Below are 19,414 nucleotides of genomic sequence, written 5' to 3'. Positions count from 1 at the left end.
CCTGCACTTAAGCCCCCTGCTCTGGGTAATGAGGAGTCTTTTTACTCTTCCAGGGATCTGCTGTCCGGTCAAGATATTGTGAAGCATCCTTTATTTGGTCCACAGGTTGTTGTAAGTAAGAGCAATGGCAAGGTGACTCCAACCCTTCATGTGGGATAAAGAACTACTCAAAGCATAGAAGTCACGTGTACATCAGAGACAAACAGTGAAGGCTCCGGAAGAGCTCAACTTCTAAACAGGTTCCTTTGAACATCACTTTCACTACAATATCTTTTTGAAAATTTCCTATTGTAGTATTTCGGTTTCATAGGAAGCTGAGCTGATCTTAGCGTCCAAATTCCTTAGAATTCACAGGAACATCGTGAGCTTTTTTTTCCGCCATCTGCTGTGATCCATGCTCATGGTTTTTGGACGTGCAAGTCATCTCTCTGTCACTGGTTAACATATAGCACTTTTATCATCTAAACTTTCACAGGTGGCTCACTCAGTGGCTCAGTCACCATTCACTGTGTGGGTTGCTCTGAATACATTATATTAAGGGACATGCTTCTGGAAAGCTTTTGCCACCCGTTTCACAAGGAGGGGAGAAGACAGCGATGCTATCTGCTAATGAGTGTAGATTTGGTCGGGGTAGCCGGGTCGGGGTTGGAGAGGTACGGATGGTCAACATACTTGCCGAGGTCAGAGTAGGAGAGGTACGGAACGTTGCAGGTACTATTAGCCGAGTCCGGGATTGGAGAGAGTAGGGTTGCCGAGGTCAGGTTTGGAGAGTGAAGCCGGGTCAGTGCGCAGAATGAAGAGCAGCAAGACAAGGCGCGTCTGTGCGCGCTACGTGTGCACGCCGCGCGTTCCTGGGCTCGGTGTGGGGGAGGAGTGTAAAGGGAGGCGCGGGAGTGCGTGCGCGCGCACGAGATGGCGCGGCTGTCCGAGAGTGCTGGCGAGGGTACGGGCGACGCGGAGGATCCTGCAGTCACACGCAGTGAGTGGGGAGCACGCCGAGGGCGGCGCGGCTCCCTGAGCCTCACAACATCACAGCTGCTTGTTGGGGAGGAGGTCTTTATCCAGCAGTGGATCGACAAGGGCTGAAGACATTTGTTTCTCTTTTTACACTAGTATCTCACTATTAATTGTTCACATTTACACACTTTTACAGCATTCCCCATTTTTCACATTTCACTGTTTCTCTGAACTTAGAGGTTGTTCCTTTTTGGGTTTTTGAGTTGCAACACAAATACTTTATTCATTATTCACTAGCGCCGGGTTAATTTTGTCACCTTCAAGTGATTGGAATTAGCCTGTTCACTTAAGAACATTTAGTAAGTGGTTACTTAACCAGACCATTGAGTAGTATGATGTGTATGTGGAGAAGACATCTTTGTATGAGTAGAAGACATCCATGCACGAGGAGAAGACATGCATGCACGAGGAGAAGACACCCATTCATGAGAAGACATCCATGCATGAGTAGAAGACATCCATGCATGAGTAGAAGACATCCATACATGAGTAGAAGACATCCATACATGAGGAGAAGACATCCATGCATGAGGAGAAGACATCCATGCATGAGGAGAAGACATCCATGCATGAGGAGAAGACATCAATATATGAGGAGAAGACATCCATGCATGAGAAGACATCCATGCATGAGGAGAAGACATCAATGTATGAGGAGAAGACATCCATGCATGAGAAGACATCCATGCATGAGGAGAAGACATCAATGTATGAGGAGAAGACATTGCCTTACCTGCGTAGCTCATGTAGTTATTAAAAGGAGTGTTAACAAATCTTTTGAAGCCACACGTATCGTTTCCTGGCCCAGGCCCGGGATCTCCGCAGGTCTTGTGCTTGGGAGATGGGTTGGTGTCACAGCAGAGGTCTCCGGTCTCGAAGGATGGGTCAGTCTCCATGCAAGGGTCGCTGCAGGACAGGATCTCTGAGATGCCACGGAAGACGTGATACAGCCCCAGGCTGTGCCCAATCTCATGGACCATGGTGTGTGTGTGGCCCGGGACGCCATAAAAAGATGGGTTCAACACAATGCCACCTGCAAGAGATAGAACAACACATTGCCAAACACATCTAGGGGTGTGCGTGTCCCTATCGCCCCTAGATGGACATGTTTTACACACGATCTTTACCTCTGATGGGGCAAATATGTTTTGTCTGTAACCCGTTCACTGCCAAGTAGTTTAAATGAGAAGGTCACTCAGTTCCTTTGAAAAATGAATTTGAGTGAAGTGCCATTCATTAGCTTATCACAGGGGGGCTCAAATCCAGTCCTCAAGACCCCCCCCCCCCAACAGATCAGGTTTTAACGATATCCCAGCTTCAGCACAGGTAGCTCAATCATTATTGAGCCACCTGTGCTGAAGCTGGGATATCCTCAAAACCTGATCTGTTGGGGGTGGATCTTGAGGGCTAGAGTTGAAATCCCTTGGTTTATCCCATATGTATTGTCCCCCACTTTTAGCTGTTTGGCTAAATGGTAACTTAATGACTTTCCAAGTTGGGATCTAGTTACAAGGCGGTGCTAAATTGCAAGGGATCTTACGGCCCATTCACTTGAGCACCGCTTAGTGAATGTGGCACTTTGTGCGAGTGCCCATGCGCATGTCATTACCCAGAATCCCTTGCTGCAGTGGATGCACGGTATGCTAAGAGATAACGGGGAAAGACAGGGTTACAGACCTGTCCGAGACGTGCGAATGTGCTCAGATACAGGATAACATCAGATTCTTATCCCAAAGAGATTACTCAGAGATCGAAAAGAACACTCCAGTGCGTTTGATTACCATGGAAACATTAAAAGGCCATATTTACTCAGTAGTGTTAAGATGCACGGCCTCTCATGGCCCAGTCAGACGAATGCTTTTAGTTAATACAGCCCTCATCATTTAAAACTACTTATTCTGCTCTGATTTGGATAACAAAGCATAGATATATCACTACCATTAGTTCACTTTGATGCTCATTTGAAGTCCTACAGTACAGAAGTTCATCACTGCCATCACGCCCTATAGTTCTGACGATGAGAGCGTATAAGGTACCATATACAATCGTTTCTATTCTTTTCCAATACAGAAAATGGCAAATTCTATGATCTGGCTTTTTCTACCAGTTCCTAAATTCCTGACTACACCATAACTCTAATCAGAAGTCAGCACCGTCCCATACACACAGCACCGTCCCATATACTCAGCACCGTCTCATATACACAGCACAGTCCCATACACACAGCACCGTCCCATACACACAGCACCGTCCCATACACACAGCACAGTCCCATACACACAGCACCGTCCCAAACACACAGCACCGTCCCATACACACAGCACCGTCCCATACACACAGCACCGTCCCATACACACAGCACCGTCCCATACACACAGCACCGTCCCATACACACAGCACCGTCCCATAAACTCCGCACCGTCTCATATACACAGCACAGTCCCATACACACAGCACCGTCCCATACACATAGCACCGTCCCATACACACAGCACCGTCCCATACACAGCACCGTCCCATACACACAGCACCGTCCCATATACAGTACACAGCACCGTCTCATATATACAGCACAGTTCCATACACACAGCACCGTCCCATACACACAGCACCGTCCCATATACACAGCACCGTCTCATATACACAGCACCGTCCCATATACACAGCACCGTCTCATATACACAGCACAGTCCCATACACACAGCACCGTCCCATACACACAGCACCGTCCCATACACACAGCACCGTCCCATACACACAGCACCGTCCCATACACACAGCCCCGCCCCATACACACAGCCCCGTCCCATACACACAGCACCGTCCCATATACACAGCACAGTCCCATACACACAGCACCATCCCATAGACACAGCACCATCCTATACACACAGCACCGTCCCATACACACAGCACCGTCCCATACACACAGCACCGTCCCATACACACAGCACCGTCCCATACACACAGCACCATCCCATAAACAGACAGACACACAGCACCGTCCCATACACACAGCACCATCCCATAAACAGACAGACACACAGCACCGTCCCATACACACAGCACCATCCCATACACACAGCACCGTCCCATACACACAGCACCGTCCCATACACACAGCACCGTCCCATACACACAGCACCGTCCCATACACACAGCACCGTCCCATACACACAGCACCGTCCCATAGACACAGCACCGTCCCATACACACAGCACCGTCCCATACACACAGCACCGTCCCATACACACAGCCCCGTCCCATATACACAGCACTGTCCCATAAACAGACAGACACACAGCACCACACACATTCAATATAGAGCAACCATCCTTGTATGAAGTCACCATGCAAACGCAACCCAAGAACATCCTCCAAGGTTTGTGGACAGGAGGCCGCGCTCGGATACCACTCACATGAACAGATGATATATTTTTAGACATCACTGAGAAATACCAAACTAGGCTTGTGATTTGTAATCTAATATTTTCCAAGTTGGACGCCAGTAGCTGCATATAATCGAGTACTGAAACAGCACCTTCTATACCCTCGCCCTGCACTGCCCCCCGCCGCCTCCAGTGTACAAACAGGGGGAGCTGTCAGCCGTCTAATTGCACTGGCTCAGTGAGACTTACCTAGATGTGTCAGGGCCTCCTTGTCCCACGGCCAGGTGGCCACACCTGCCAACTCCTCCTCGGACGAGTTGGCAAAGAATATGTTGAGCTGAGTTGATCCATCTAACATAAGTTTGTTCTTCATCTCGTTCACATCCACGTAAGCCCTGTGACACAAACATCAAACAGAAATGTGTTGTACTTGTTGTCTTTGTCCTCGTTCCGAATAGTCAACACAGCTCGGGAAAACATTGCAACTACCCTTTCGGCAAGCCAGCCGTGAGAATGGCCTCGCACAACCAAGCAGCTAGGCAATCAGAATCGCACGGGGCAACAGTGAAGATGTGCAGAGAATCAACCTTATGCCTACTGTACATACTCCCAGCTCCAACCTGACAACACATGTTATGTCTGTGAAGCTTCAGCAACCACACACTACTATATTTTAAACTTGTTGGGGCTGAAATTCACTTTGCATGCAACCCACTGGGCCAACGCTGGCACGTAAAAGGGGCCATGTCTTCTAAGCAGTCTTCTGCCATAAGACACATAAGTGATGTAAAGGACCTTCCAGCAATGGAAGGTTGTCTTCCAGCATGGCCACGGGCTGCTTGGTAAATGTGGACCAATGCCGCGTGTTCAGTGGGCAGTCAATGTCTCAACCTCGGGAGTGAGACCACGTGGGAAATACACAGAGCATTCGCACATACTGCACATGTGCGTCAGAGAGCAGACATTGGTAATGGGGAGCAGTGTCCGAACTCACATTTTACTAGGAGGCATAAACAGAGCTGAAATAGCCCCCAAACCCAGCTGTTAGATGAATAATTACATAAGCTTATAGAAGGGGTTTTCAACTCCAGTCCTCAAGACCCCACAATAGGTCATGTTTTCAGGATATCCCTGCTTCAGCACAGGTGGCTCAATCAGTGGCTCAGTCTTCGACTGAGCCACTGATTGAGCCACCTGTGCTGAAGCAGGGATATCCTGAAAACATGACCTGTTGGGGTGGTCTTGAGGACTGGGATTGAGAACCCGTGACTTATAGGGTTCTATGTTAAAATGGGTGAGAAGTAAAGAGTGACACGCTGTGCTCATTTGCATGTCATTACCCAGAGTCCCCGGCTGCAGCGGAAGCGCCATTTGCTAAGCGATAACAGGGAAAAGCAGGGCTGCAGACCTGTCTGGAACATGTCAATGTGTTCACAAAGAGATAGTTTCATATCCTTTATTGTTTGAGTGACCGTAGTCATTATCTTGTCATTAGAATGTATTAAATCCTGCCAGTGAACTCCGCACAAAGACCTAGAGCAAGCGTGGCCAACCCCAGTCCTCAGGGGCCGCCACCAGGTCAACGGCTGAGCCACCCGTTCCGAGTCAGGGACATCCTTAAAACATTGGCATGTTGGTGGCCGTTGAAGACTGGAGTTGGCCAGTTGTTGACTGAGCCACTGATTGAGCCACCTGTGCTGAAGCCGGGACACGCTTACAACCTGACCTGTTGGTGGCCCTTGAGGCCTGGAATTGGCCAGCCCTTACGTAGAGTTTCTAGCCTAACACAGATGAAGTCCCAATAGTCTAAAACTAGGTGACTGCCCTGTTCCAAATGAATTATTGAACCCATGTGTCATTAAATAAATCAGATTACCTTATTATTGGGGTGGAGAAAAAAGATTAGACCTGGCTGGAAATTTAGAAGAAAAGCAAAATGTTCAACTTTCCAAAAGGATTTAATTTGGGGTCATTAATTGACGATAATCATTCTACACGGGACTGTCCCATTAAAAAAAAAGGCAGCAAAAAAGGAATAAACGAAAGTTGTAAATGGAATAAAACTAAGATAAGTTTATTTTAGTCCAAAACCGCAGCTTGAGTCGACCCCATGTGTTTATCATTAAGCCACAAATCAGATCATAAATTGTTGTGTTTGGCAAGATAAAGAATGATATGGAAATTCATATACTGCTCAAAGTGCGGCTATCTCCATCGGAGCATTCCAGACCTGTGCATGCGATATGATTTGTGAGGTCACGGTAAAGAAAACGGCGCGGCCAGGGTTACGAGTCGGCAAACCATAACTCTGCATTTCTAAACGTTTGTCACGTTTAAGCAAGACCCAGTGCATTTCCCCAGCATCGTTATTTTTACAACCCCTGTATATACAGCACTCCGGAGAAGAGGCTTGGCGCCTTCCAAGGCTCCCGCATGGGATACGGTGCAGAGGAAAATCTTTATAACATCACAACTGTTTGGAGACGCTGGGACGCAAAAGAGTATTTATGCACCATTTTGTCCCGGCTGCTATCATATTCAATTATACTGCATGCTACAGCGAAACACCACACACCTGAGAGATGATTGATTTCTGGGGAAGAGGAAGGGACAAAATCCAAGTCTCCAAGAACAATTTGAAACACGGCGAGGCCTGAGGAAGAAGCGTAAACAAGGCCAAACGTAGTTTCCACTTGTGGTTGAAACTCGAGAGAACTAACCATTGTCGTGGCATTTCCCTCCTTAACCAATATACACATACACGCACGCGCGCACACACAAACATATATATAGATATATACAGTGTTCGACAAACCTATACATTTGCTCGCCCCGGGCGAGTGGATTTAACCCCCGGGCGAGTAAATATTGGCCCAAGCAGCACACGTTTGGTACTAGGTGGCGAGTAGATTTTTTTGTGTGGCGAGTAGATTTTTTGGTGATTTGTCAACCACTGGATATATATATACAGTATACCTTACATAAACACATTATTTATTTATGTGTGTGTGTGTGTGTGTATATATATATATATATATATATATTTATTTTTTTAACCTTTGTTTTGTGCTGAACTTGTGAATATATGTATACTGTATATATAAAATATATTAATTTATATATAAACAAAATATGAACATAATAAATATGAATTCAATAAAATGTTATGAGAGTCCCCAGTAGAGTTGTATTTCATTCATTTATATTGAATTCACGTTTTTTTTAAATTCGTTATGAATATGAATTAAATAAAATTCCACTTGATTATATATATATATATATATATATATATATATATATATATATATACTGTAAATACTGTATATATACGCACACACACACACACACACACACAGTATACAGTCACTCCTCGATATAGGGCAAATCTCACTATAACGGAATCGATAAATTAGGGAAGAAATTTGATATACAGAACGTTAAATTCCATTAACAGAATTTTGAATCTCTAAATGTTACTTTTATGGGGTTCATACAAAGCACGGTCTGGCATTTAACCTAGCGCACTCCATCGTCTTATTCATATTTTATCATACAATAACTATTCTCCAAGCAAATATGTGCTCAGAAAAGGTTTGCCGAGTTCTTAAGTGCGATTGTATAATGTCTTGGGGCTGAATTTGTTTTCTGTAGGAATCTCCAGTTATATAAATAATGGCAGTCACGGGAAAATAGCGTTCGTTATACGGAATTTCACTTGATGGACAACGTTTCAGGAACATATCTGTTCCGTAAATTGAGGGATTTATATTATATATAAATATATATACACACACACACATATATATCTATACATATATATATATATATATATATATATATATACATACATACAGTACATACTGTACACATAGAGAGAGAGAGAGAGAGAGAGAGAGAGAGAGAGAGAGAGAGAGAGAGAGAGAGAGAGAGAGAGAGAGAGAGAGAGAGAGAGAGAGAGAGAGAGAGAGAGGACAGACTAGACAGACTAGACAGATGTGTATTTATTGATTGATTTTAAATTCACTCATAAACCAAAACCAAGGGAATTTAGGCAAAACCAAAACATGGGGGTAAGTGAACATCTCGGTTTTACACTACTTTCCTGTCTTGTTCAAGTTGGTGGACAAACGACCCATGAAGCGAATAAACCTAGTTACTTAGTATTATATACATTTTAACATAGGTTGGATCCCATTCACAAATGTCTTTCTTCATCCTCATCTTCTGCAGTATGCAACTATGTCAAACCTATTATATAATCCACTTCTGCGTTCTTCCATCCTCTCTTGTACATTATGCACTACTCTCCTTGTGCTCCCCATTATCGGTTTCTTGCATCTCAATTATTTATACCCCATGTTTTTCTACCCTTCCCTGTTCTGGGCGCCCGTGTGCCTGTGTGCCCAGGCGGTGAAAGGAGTCTGGAGTGCTGGAAGACTGGGTTGGAATAGCACGCTGGGCGAGGGCAGTGCTCTAGGAAGGAGAGCCGCTCAAGCCCTCTGCCCAATCCTGGGAAAAAGCATTGTCACTATTGCTGCCAATCTGTGTCACTCTCAAGGTCACGTAGCCATGAACATCTCGTCTTCCATGGGGCGGGCACATTTCTAGTGACCTCAGACCGGTCAACCAGAAGAATGGGCCTCAACCGAAGTAGCAATCTAATGATTACATAGCTACAGCCATACAGGTAATTTACAGCCTCCACCAAGCGTTCTCGTGCTCTTCCAACATGAAAAGGAAATCCTGGCACTCCCACCAGATTTTAAGAGAAGTGTAAACTTTATTCGTCTTAAACATCTTTTTAAGTTGAAACTTTTATTAAAAATGCTCTGGGTGTGCCAGCATTCATTTCAAGTTGTACGCCACTGATGTGTTATCCTAACAAGCAGGTACAAATGTTCATAGGAATAAAAGGCAGCCAGCGCACTGCCACCCAGGCCTATGAACCAGAGGGTTATGAGGTTTCCCGGAGGGTTATAAGAACCAGGAGTAATATTTTCCGATGTGACACATTATTGCAGAATAAGCAGTAACGTGGGAACTCCCCTTCTCACTAGTTGCAAGGGGGGAGGTTAGAGAGCAAGAGGGTCACACGTTCAAGGAGATACTTCAACGGGGCAACTGAGTTATGCCAAATCACTCAGCTGAAAGTCTGTCTCACAGATAGTCTGTCTCACGGATTGCGTTTGCTGACTTTCAGTGGGACTTTCATTTCTAAATACTCCTTTTCATACTTTGTGGGGCCTTATTTCCCAAAAGGGGGCAGAAGTTGAGCTGGATGTGTACCAGATCGTTCTCCTCTTCCCTGGAGTACACCCCAATGGAAAACAGACTTGCATTTCTCTGGTTGTGTTTCTGCTGCCGAGTTGAGTCAGCTCCTCGCAAATATTTTTGGAGCAAAGTGTCCCTGGTGGCTCCCTCTCCGATGAAGCCTTACTTCCTATGAAAACAGTACGCTGCATGTTGGCCCCTGACCTGGAGCAGAAAGTATGACTATTGTCACATTCTTCAGCAGACACTTCCAGTCCACACTAAATGCTCCTTCTCACCCCTTCTCACCCCTTCCTGTCTCGCTAGCATCGGGACGATGGCACGTAGTCTTTTCAGTGATTACCACACTGGAAAGGCTTTTCTTTGCCTACGCAAGGATGTTCACAACTCAACACTGTTGGCCAAATACAACTTCAAAATGAGATATCCCAAATGTCACAACTATAGGTAAGAGATCAGACGTTCTGTTACCTTTGATTAAAAGGCTACAACATATGTTAAATGCTGGTGACTAGTGGTGACAATCAAACAGATACTGTATACTGAAGACCTGTCAACTTTCACTAATTTTCTGTGAGTCTAACTGATCAAGGGTCCCACACATTTCAATGAGCTCTGCCAGAAAAAATCACCACTTCTGCTACCTCTCCTCTTCCTCTGTCTTTCTTTGAACTATCCCTAAAAGTAGAAAATGGATTATTGGATCTGACTTGTATAATTTGCAGTCATGTGCCTATGACTACACTGTCAATGTTACTATTCCCTGTATTTCTGCCACAAGTCTCCAATAAAGGAAAAAGATTGTTCAAATTAAAATGTTGGCTCAGAACCCTTTCAATCTCACCAATGTAGGTCCTTGGGACGGATTACCTCTCTGATACAGAGGGGATTCATCATTGAGGTGATCAAGTGTTGGGGGGGGGGAGAGGGATTCAGATACAATTTGTCCCTGTTGGAAATCTAGTGACCCTTCAGGACAGCCAGAGAAGTGTTTAGGGGTTAGAATAGGAGCTGTGCCAGGAGGACAGTGGACCTGTTTCAAGAGTTTCACAAGAAGATGCTCTTAGCGAAGTGAAATATTGGTATTAAATAGTGTTATCCTGTTAGCCACGGGTTCTCAACCCCAGTCCTCAAGACCCCCCCAACAGGTCAGGTTTTTATGATATCCCTGCTTCAGCACAGGTGGCTCAAGCTGAGCCACTGATTGAGCCACCTGTGCTGAAGCTGCGATATCCTTAAAACCTGACCTGGTGGAGGGTCTTGAAGACTGGAGTCGGCCACCCCTGCTGAAAGCTACTGCAAGCATATGCGTGTCTGATAACAATTTAACCTGGGTGTCAGGGTCGTCCATAACCATTATACCCAAATTAAGCAGCTTGAGAGCAAATGCAACTGGTACCTACAAATGAATAACAATTCAACAAGGAACGTGAAGGAATGCTGAGGTGACCATTCTGAGTTTTGATTGGTTACTTGAGCTGGCATTTCCCCTAGGTTTAGGCGCTCTGCGATCAACTCTTTTTCTTCAGCAACCTCCAAAAGCCGGAAAATAGCCAGGAAATGCCGTCTGCTGATCATTATTCTGTGATTTTAAAGGAAAACACAAGCCTTTCTTGATATATGTTGCTTTAATGGCGGGAGGCCTTTCAGTGGTGCCTACCCCCCCCCCCTTCTCAAGACCCCCCCAGGGCGAAAATGATGATCAGGAATTGAGGAGGAGGGGTGAGGAGTAGAAAAAGGACACATTTGCTGCTCCATGGAGTACAAGTCCAGAATAGCAGCCTCGTCCAAGGGAATGAAGGTGTGAAGAGATGCCAATATTGGAGAAGACAAGACAGCAACACGGGTTTGTGCAGAACCATCCATAGAAAGTGATAGCATATCCCATTTTAAGATTGTAATACCAACATGTTCATTATTAATACTTCCTTTTGGTCAACTACAAGTCCCTTACATGTCACAGCCTGAGCCTGGGAACGCTGAGGGTGGATTTCTAACGTCCCCCAGCGACCTTGTCCTAATGGGCTAGAATATAGCCTTTTTTTGATCTCCAGAAAGCAATACTACTGGATATTTGATAAGGCTCCTGGACCCAGCTCATTCGGCCCTTGAAGATTCACTTCAAATGTTTGCCATTTGGAAAATGTAACTGGAGATGCTGTGCACAGCTCTGGAGCGGTTCTTCCGTGGAAAACATGCACACTTTCTTCCTGGTGTTACTGGCTCTTCGCACGAGCACTGTCATTCATCTGAGCGAGTGGGCGCAGGGTTTGAAAAATAACACACTTCACTTACATTTGCGCTGCCCTCCCATCTCAAAATGGGTGGATCACAGGTCGCGATATTCCGATTTAGTGATTCCCCGTTCTGTGCTTGTCACATCCTCTGCCAGCCTAAAAAGGGACCCTTGCTTAAAACGTGTGCATATCAATAATCTCTTATTCTATATGTTGCCATTTTTGGTTACGAGAATAAATAGACATATCTGTTGTCACCGATGTCCGGCCGTGACAGCAGCACACGTCTTTTAGTAAATACAGCTATTTTTTGTTTCTTCACTATCTACCCTGACAGATTTGATAATGCTGCAGAAAAAGTAGTCAGTGCATCAATTTCATAGCTGACTTGTGTCCAAAGAGTTGTACAGTTGTATCATCCACTTTAAATCCATTAGTAGTCTGTATAAATAGCTCAGGAGCAACAAAACATGAATCTGCTTTCTCACAATCCATATGTATGGACTTCCAAGTCCTTCTACAAACACTCCCCGAATCTCTCATATTCAATGTGCTGTGAAGATGCCCGCTCTGGAGGAAAGCTCAGCTCCGTTCCTCTGTATGATCAGTCCTTCAGCACACGGAAAACCTTCTTTTTTTTTTTACAACTTATGAATAGGAGCCTTACTGAGCAGTGAAGCAAAGTTGACTCAAAGTGCCTTGATACATTGAAACAACATGAATTTGGCCACTATCCAATATGCTATGAAGCCCTCTGCCCAAAGCTGGAGAACAGATCAGCTGCATTTCAATGAATGGGACTCAGATAACCTTCTGCACGGGGAAGACTGCTTCACAGCATATTAAATAGGGGCCTTAGTGCTAACAACATCGTGATCACTATTTGTCATCCTTGACTATTTCCTCCTTGACACGTTCCTACTAGGGGGTTATTCATTGAATGCAATAATGACTTAAATGGGAGTCACCATGCGGTAATGTCTAATCAGCACTATGGCACGTTCATAAATAAACCCTACAGTCTCAAGATGAGATGCAGCAAGTTTCACCTTCAGCCATCGAAACAGCTCAAGCAGCAGGTCTAGTTATCGGAGGATGTATAACCATCTGCCGCTGCCCTCTGGACAAGGAATGAGAGGAATGAAACCACACAAAGTCTACTGGCTCTCTTCCCTCCTCTTAAAAGAGGGAGCCTCACAAAAGAGCGCAAATCTCAAAGACCGTAGGAAGACTGCCTCTCCTGCAGTGCCAAAATCCCATTTGAAAGGAGTGAGTGCAGTGTTGGAGGGAGATCAAAGACTTGCTCACGGTCATTATAAAATTCTCTTTATGCCTCTCTCCAGCATATTTCAGAGATGCTCTTGCAGCATTGGCAAGCAATGGCACTTCAATATCAATTTGCTTGACAGATTATCTAGGCAAATTATAAAACAAACAAGTGTTTGTTCTTATAAGGAAAGAGGTAGAATAGTAATGGAATATTCCCCAAACCAAGATAAAAACTTGTCTATCGTCTACAAATCAAGTTTTGCAAGCTATGTAAGGTACCAAAACATGTCATTACGGGTCGCTAGACTTTGCTGCCGTCTTAGCCAAACATGCGTTGGGTCAAAGAACACCAGTCCACTGCGAAAGTGAGCAACTTCTTGTACTGGGAATATCTCCTTGGGAAATCATGCAGTATCAAGGACAATCTAAAGGTGAACTCAAGCCGACAAGGACTGGAAGTGTCTATGGAAAATGTCCAATGCTTCATGAGTCCCTTTCTGTGGCATTTCTATTCACAGATAAGCCTCAGACTAGCAGAAAGCAGGAGGGCACAAGAAGGTTGGGGTTCAAGCGAATCAATAAACCTTGCAGTGTCCTCATAGAGCTCCATTTGTGGAAACAAGACTGGGTAATGGAATATCTGGAGGCATAACAAGAATGAACAATCGTGTTTGTTTAGGGCATGCAAGACTTGAAGAACGTCAGAGTGTCATACTACCAAACATCCCCCTTCAGCCATATCTAGTGCAAACAAGGGACAGATAGGGAAGCGTGTGATACAGCATTCCTCTGTGTAAGGTTATGCCAGGGGTAGCCAACTCCAGTCCTCAAGAGTTACCAAGAAATCAGGTTTCCAGGTTATCAGCAGGTGTCTCAATCGAAGACTGATCCACTGATTGAGCCACCTGTGCTGAAGCAGGGATATCCTGAAAACCTGACCTCTTGGTGGCCCTTGAAGAGTGGAGTTGGCTACCCCAGGGTTATGCAAATAGTAAAACTGGACACTATAAAAAAAAAAAGAGTGGCAAAATGAAATAACCCAATCTATAGTCTCTGTCCCAATGGATAGGGCCATGCATCTTCCAAGTGCTACATGCCAAGTAATACTGGGCTCACATTTTACTGGATGTATCGTTTGGTCTAAACCAGCTAAAGAAATGAGAGTGCACAAAGTCTTTAAATGACCTTTCAGATGATTTGCATTTCACGTTCACGCTGGCCACTCCAGTGTGTCAAATTCTAGAGTTCTTTTACGGGGCTGCGTTCGCTGTTTGCTTTGTGCGCGACACATCACAGAGGAGCTCCCACGCCTTTGAATACCATATTTTCCCCCCAAACACTGTTTGTACTATTTTGCCCCATAACTGCACTAGATTTCCCCGAGCTCATCCCACACTGTGTTTCCCGGAGTATGACTGTCAGCAAACTCAATAACATGAATTACAGCACAAAAGTGCAAGCGTAATACAGGGCTTCCACATTACTTTCTGCTTCTTTAATATGTTTTCCTTGCAACAATTTCACATGTTCCCCAATCTCCCAATGGGTACTATCGTTTTCCTTCTATTAATAGTTGCCTTCTGAGGCTATAAAGAATGTCTCGGTAGTCAAAAGCCGATCTTGCTAGCTAACAGCTGCGGAGCCCGGAGCTCACACGGGACCCCACATCACACAGGAGAGCCCTGTTGGCTCGGTGTCAGACTGACTAAATACGGCTCTTGCCAACTTCAAGAAACGGAAAATAAAAAAAGGAAAAAAAGGGGCCCCCTGTAACAGGAGAGCGAGAAAGAAACGGTTACAGCAGCGCCGAGCGAGGGGGCATTTCCATTTCAACTAACTGCTTTTTATTTGGCGTTCGAAAAACCAAAGTCAGACGTTTCAGACCTAAGAAAAAAAAACAGAGACGCAAGTGCTGCACACACACGTTCCTTGCTCGGAAATTATACGCAGCGTTGTACATATAGAGTCCCTGCCCCCAAAGAGCTTACACTCCAATCATGCTGCACAGGGAGATACGGTGACACCGTGGTTGTTAACAGGGAGATACGGTGACACCGTGGTTGTTATAGAAAAAAAATTAAAAGGTTGTTTGTTGAACTCAATGTTTCGGCGCTACCACCGCACCTTCGTCAGGACGCCAACCTGTGAGGTTGTAGCGCCGAAACGTGGACTTCAATCACCAACTTTTATTGTTTTAGAGCAAATCAAAAAAAATTCCACGAGTATGTGGGCAGCCACCAGCACCTTGTCCAAAATGGCGCCATGGAGCGTTCATGTGAGGAAAGTGTACTTTCCACAGTGGGGTTGGAACCAGCCTGACCTGCAGGCAGTGTTCCTACCACTGAGCAGCGCCAAACTGGAGGTCACCTTTCATCCTGCATTTGTATATTTGTCTTCAAAGCCTGGATGGTGGAAAATGTTTGTTTAACAAAAATGTTCTTTCGAATGCATTTTAGGTTGGAATAGCATACGCTGCTCTGAGGAAGGAAAATAGAGTGTCACTTGGGCCTAGCACCATTAAATCAGGGAACAGAACGTGAAATGACCTAAAACATGGACAGACATTGTGTTCCCTGACTGAACGCCATATCCACAAAAACTAATTACCTACAAAAATAATGGTATGTTACTGAGCTCATCGACATTAGGGTAACTTGGTGTTATTTCAGGATGTAACCTTAAAGTAACAGGACGTCTCTCCAATCCCCACACGATAAACGTTATTTCAATGAACTTTTATACATTTTATAATACTATGTTAGTCCCGTAGTAGCCAGCATGTAGGCCAGCAAGGCCAACTCCAGTCCTCAAGGGCCGCCAACAGCAGGATATCCCTGCTTCAGCACAGGTGACTTAATCAGTGGTTCAGTCAGAATGAGCCACCTGTGCTGAAGCAGGGATATCCCCAATACCTGGCCTGTTGTATGCTCTGGAAGACTGGAGTTTGCCGCCCCTCCCTGATCTGGGCCTCCTGTATGTGTAGTCACTTCGCAATATTTTAATATTTGATTAAAACCTTTCTTGATGTCAATGTTTGTTAGACAAATACAGCACAGTGTCATTTTTATAGCTGATGAAGTGCATTTAACACATGGTTTAAAAGCAAATACTACTGTATTTCTACCATGGTGTGAACCTTCAAACAGCTGCTTAGCAACGAATAGACTGCCATAGAGAACACCTTCAGACCACACATTGCCCGGCGGGTCCTTATTGCAGTTGACAATTAAGGGAATTTCCTGCGTTCTGTTCTGCGGTCTACTTCTTCTTCCCTACAGTACAGTACCATTCGCATGCAGTGAAATATTTGTTGGCTATCAACAGTTATCATACTTTAGGAAGAAGACTGTGTGTTCCTCACTGTCTAATCACCGACGGATAATAGGGGGAGATATAGTAGAACGCATTGGTTTTGAGTCATGCCACCTATTTTCTCTAATATGAAAATCCCACAAATTGGGAAAAAGCGGTGCACAGCAGCAGTAATTGTGGGGCTCGGCACATCAAAAAATAAATTAAAAGCACTTTATTGAATTGGGTGACATCAAGGGTGGTCGCAACAGGTAACTCTGACGCGTTTCGCGCAACACGGCGCTTTGTCAAAGAGTGACATTTTCACCAAGCGCCGTGTTGCGTGAAACGCATCAGAGTTACAGCTGCAACTGCATTAGAATGGGACTCACGCTGTGTGAATCCTACCGCCTGCAAGTCCCATTCAACCGCAGGGACCCCCGCTGTGTTAATCCGATGGGCCATTTCAGCCTGTTCTGGACAATCTCACGAGTTACTGTGAGATGGTCACAGATTTTCCTACGCAAGCGGTCTACAACCGGCTGTTGCACCTGTACCTTTTGCCACCATCCTTGATGTCACCCAATTCAATAAAGTGCGTTTAATTTAATTTTGATGTGCTGAGCCCCAAAACTATTCCTGCTGTCCACCGCCTTTGTCCAATTTTTGGGATTTTCATCTGGATATCCACTTGCTGGAAGCACGCTATCAAGTCGAGAACTCTTCATTCTGTGAGTACTACACATAGGGGTTTCTTTGACTCCATTATATATGAGCTTGGATCAAGAGGAACTGTTATCATTGCTCTAGGGGTACTAACCTATTAGTGGTGAGAAGAACCAGTCAGACACATCTTACAGGCAGACTCTGACTCTATTATCCACTGTGTCCCACTTGTAATAGGTATCCCTCACATCTGAGCTACAGATTGAAACACACGAGCTATATGCTCGCTACCAGATCATTCCTCCAAAAACCAACATTTCTAAAAGCATTATTCTCTTGCCTTCACTCAATCAATGTAACACATAATATTTTACCACTTACTCTGTAGCACAGGTCCTGAACAATTGTTCTGCCCCCATATATGTTCTCTAATATTCGGCATCACGTTGCTTGATGGCTAAAAGATATTTCATGAAGATTGTCTACTCAGGCTAAAACAAAGTATCCTTATCCTGTCACTTCTACTATAGGTCAGCGTCTCGCTGTTGGGAGAAGCCGAAATGTTCAGCAATGGTGAGGTGCCCTAGGAATAACAATGCACACACACAAGTGTGTACACCGCATTGCTGGCTACACATGACTGGTGGTTATAGGAGTCGAGTATGCTTTATACAACCTAATGAGTAAAGACATTAATCAAGCCACCTCCCTTTCACCTGCAGATCTACTGACATCCATATATTTGCTTTTAAACTCTCATCTGTCTAAAGCATGTTTGATATTAACAGGTGATGTGACCACGAGACATATATACACTTTGGAAAAAAATATATAATAGTGCCTTCCCGGGCCTTTTAAATCTCAGCAAACAGGTGGTCACAAAATGTAATATCAAGATATTTCAACAAAGACTAGGCTGACAGCTTAGAAACCGATCGTGGATATTCACGTCATTGACACTTCCCAAGATAGTGGCTCCTACAGATAAGAAGGTGATTAATGGACTACCGCTGCCCATCTAGTTTTAGAACATACAAAGCAATTCAATATTCTAATGTGCGTTCCGAAGCCGATGGGATTTCAACACCCTAGTATGGAAAGTCAACAAGGTCTGCCAAGTAGTCACTGTCATTCTTTAATAAGGTTCCTACCTGAGATCAGACTCTGGATCAAAGCAAGTCTTGCTGACATCAGTGACATCAGGGTTACAGCAGTCGCCGCCATCAAACTGGTACGACTCGTTATTGCACTCCATGTCGCACACACCATTGTGCTTCTTCCTTGAAAACAGAGAATAGCTGGTACGACGGCAGTCTCCCCCGTCAAGCCCAGTTAACGCATGGTTGCACTCGGGGTCACAGTTGAAGTCACCAATCTTGGTGATGTCACAGTTTGCAAGGATAAGCCGGTGACGTAGGAAGGAGTTATTAACCTCCAACAGATCCAGTTCCCAAGTGATGTTGTACGGGCTGAAGGTCTCAATCAGTTTCTGATGTTGAAGGTCAATCTGTTCTTTGGTGACTGTTGGGTTATCATGGTTGTCGTCATATAGATTAACCACTCTGTATCGTACAAGTTTGGGTCGGCGGAAGCTTGGAAACTTGTTGTAGCTCCTGATCACCTCCAAATTGTCACATAGGGTTTGCCCACACTGAGGGAGGTCTAAAATTGTGTCCAGCGAGGAACCATGATGGTAGTTATTCTCGGTTTGTGGGAAATTGCCATCTTTCATGGGAGACCAGGTGTTTTTCACATTTTCAAAGCTATCCTGAAGAACAAGTTGAGGTAGAGAGGTGCTCAATCCATGAACTGCCTGTCCCATGTCAACTAATATTTCCTCCTGTGTCCGAGCAGTCTTCCATAGGCTAAATTGTTCCAAATAGCCCCGGTAATTCTGATTAAGGGCATTTCCACCAATCATAAGAACCTTGCACTTTCGAGTCAGAGGGCTGAAGACAGACCCAACTTGCTCACTACTTGTTGCCACTTGGGCCCCATTCACATAGAGTTTGATTATACGTCCATTGTAGGTGACAGCTAGATGAATCCACTGGTTCGGGAGGTAGCTGCGGTGAGCAGTAATGGTGGTCACTTTCCGAGCGCGATCGGTCTTCAAGGAGAAGAAATAGCGCGGGTCTCTTGTACCCTGGTCACTCATGGCCTCAATCCCCAGGACCCATCCACGATCACGAGAGGTGTAAGGACATTTGTCATAAAGTCCTACGAGCCCCCAGAAAAGAGAAATGTATAAATGAGGGTGAACGAACATATATT

At 44.9% G+C, this 19,414-nt stretch overlaps 1 protein-coding gene across 1 annotated transcript in view; it reads right to left on the bottom strand.

The window, feature by feature from the left end:
- Positions 1 to 19,414, bottom strand: part of PAPPA (pappalysin 1) — a 203,974-nt gene that overhangs the window by 149,685 nt on the left and 34,875 nt on the right. Inside the window, exons 2-4 of the mRNA XM_075579435.1 lie at positions 18,292 to 19,360; positions 4,656 to 4,801; positions 1,751 to 2,050 (exon numbers count right to left, since the gene is read on the bottom strand). Coding sequence (XP_075435550.1) covers positions 1,751 to 2,050; positions 4,656 to 4,801; positions 18,292 to 19,360 — 1,515 coding nt within the window. The remainder of the gene's footprint in view (positions 1 to 1,750; positions 2,051 to 4,655; positions 4,802 to 18,291; positions 19,361 to 19,414) is intronic.

The sequence above is a fragment of the Ascaphus truei genome, chromosome 21 (assembly GCF_040206685.1).
Source record: "Ascaphus truei isolate aAscTru1 chromosome 21, aAscTru1.hap1, whole genome shotgun sequence".
NCBI lineage: Eukaryota > Metazoa > Chordata > Amphibia > Anura > Ascaphidae > Ascaphus > Ascaphus truei.
The sequence above is the reverse complement of the archived record's forward strand: the minus strand, read 5'-3'. Positions and strand labels throughout refer to the sequence as shown.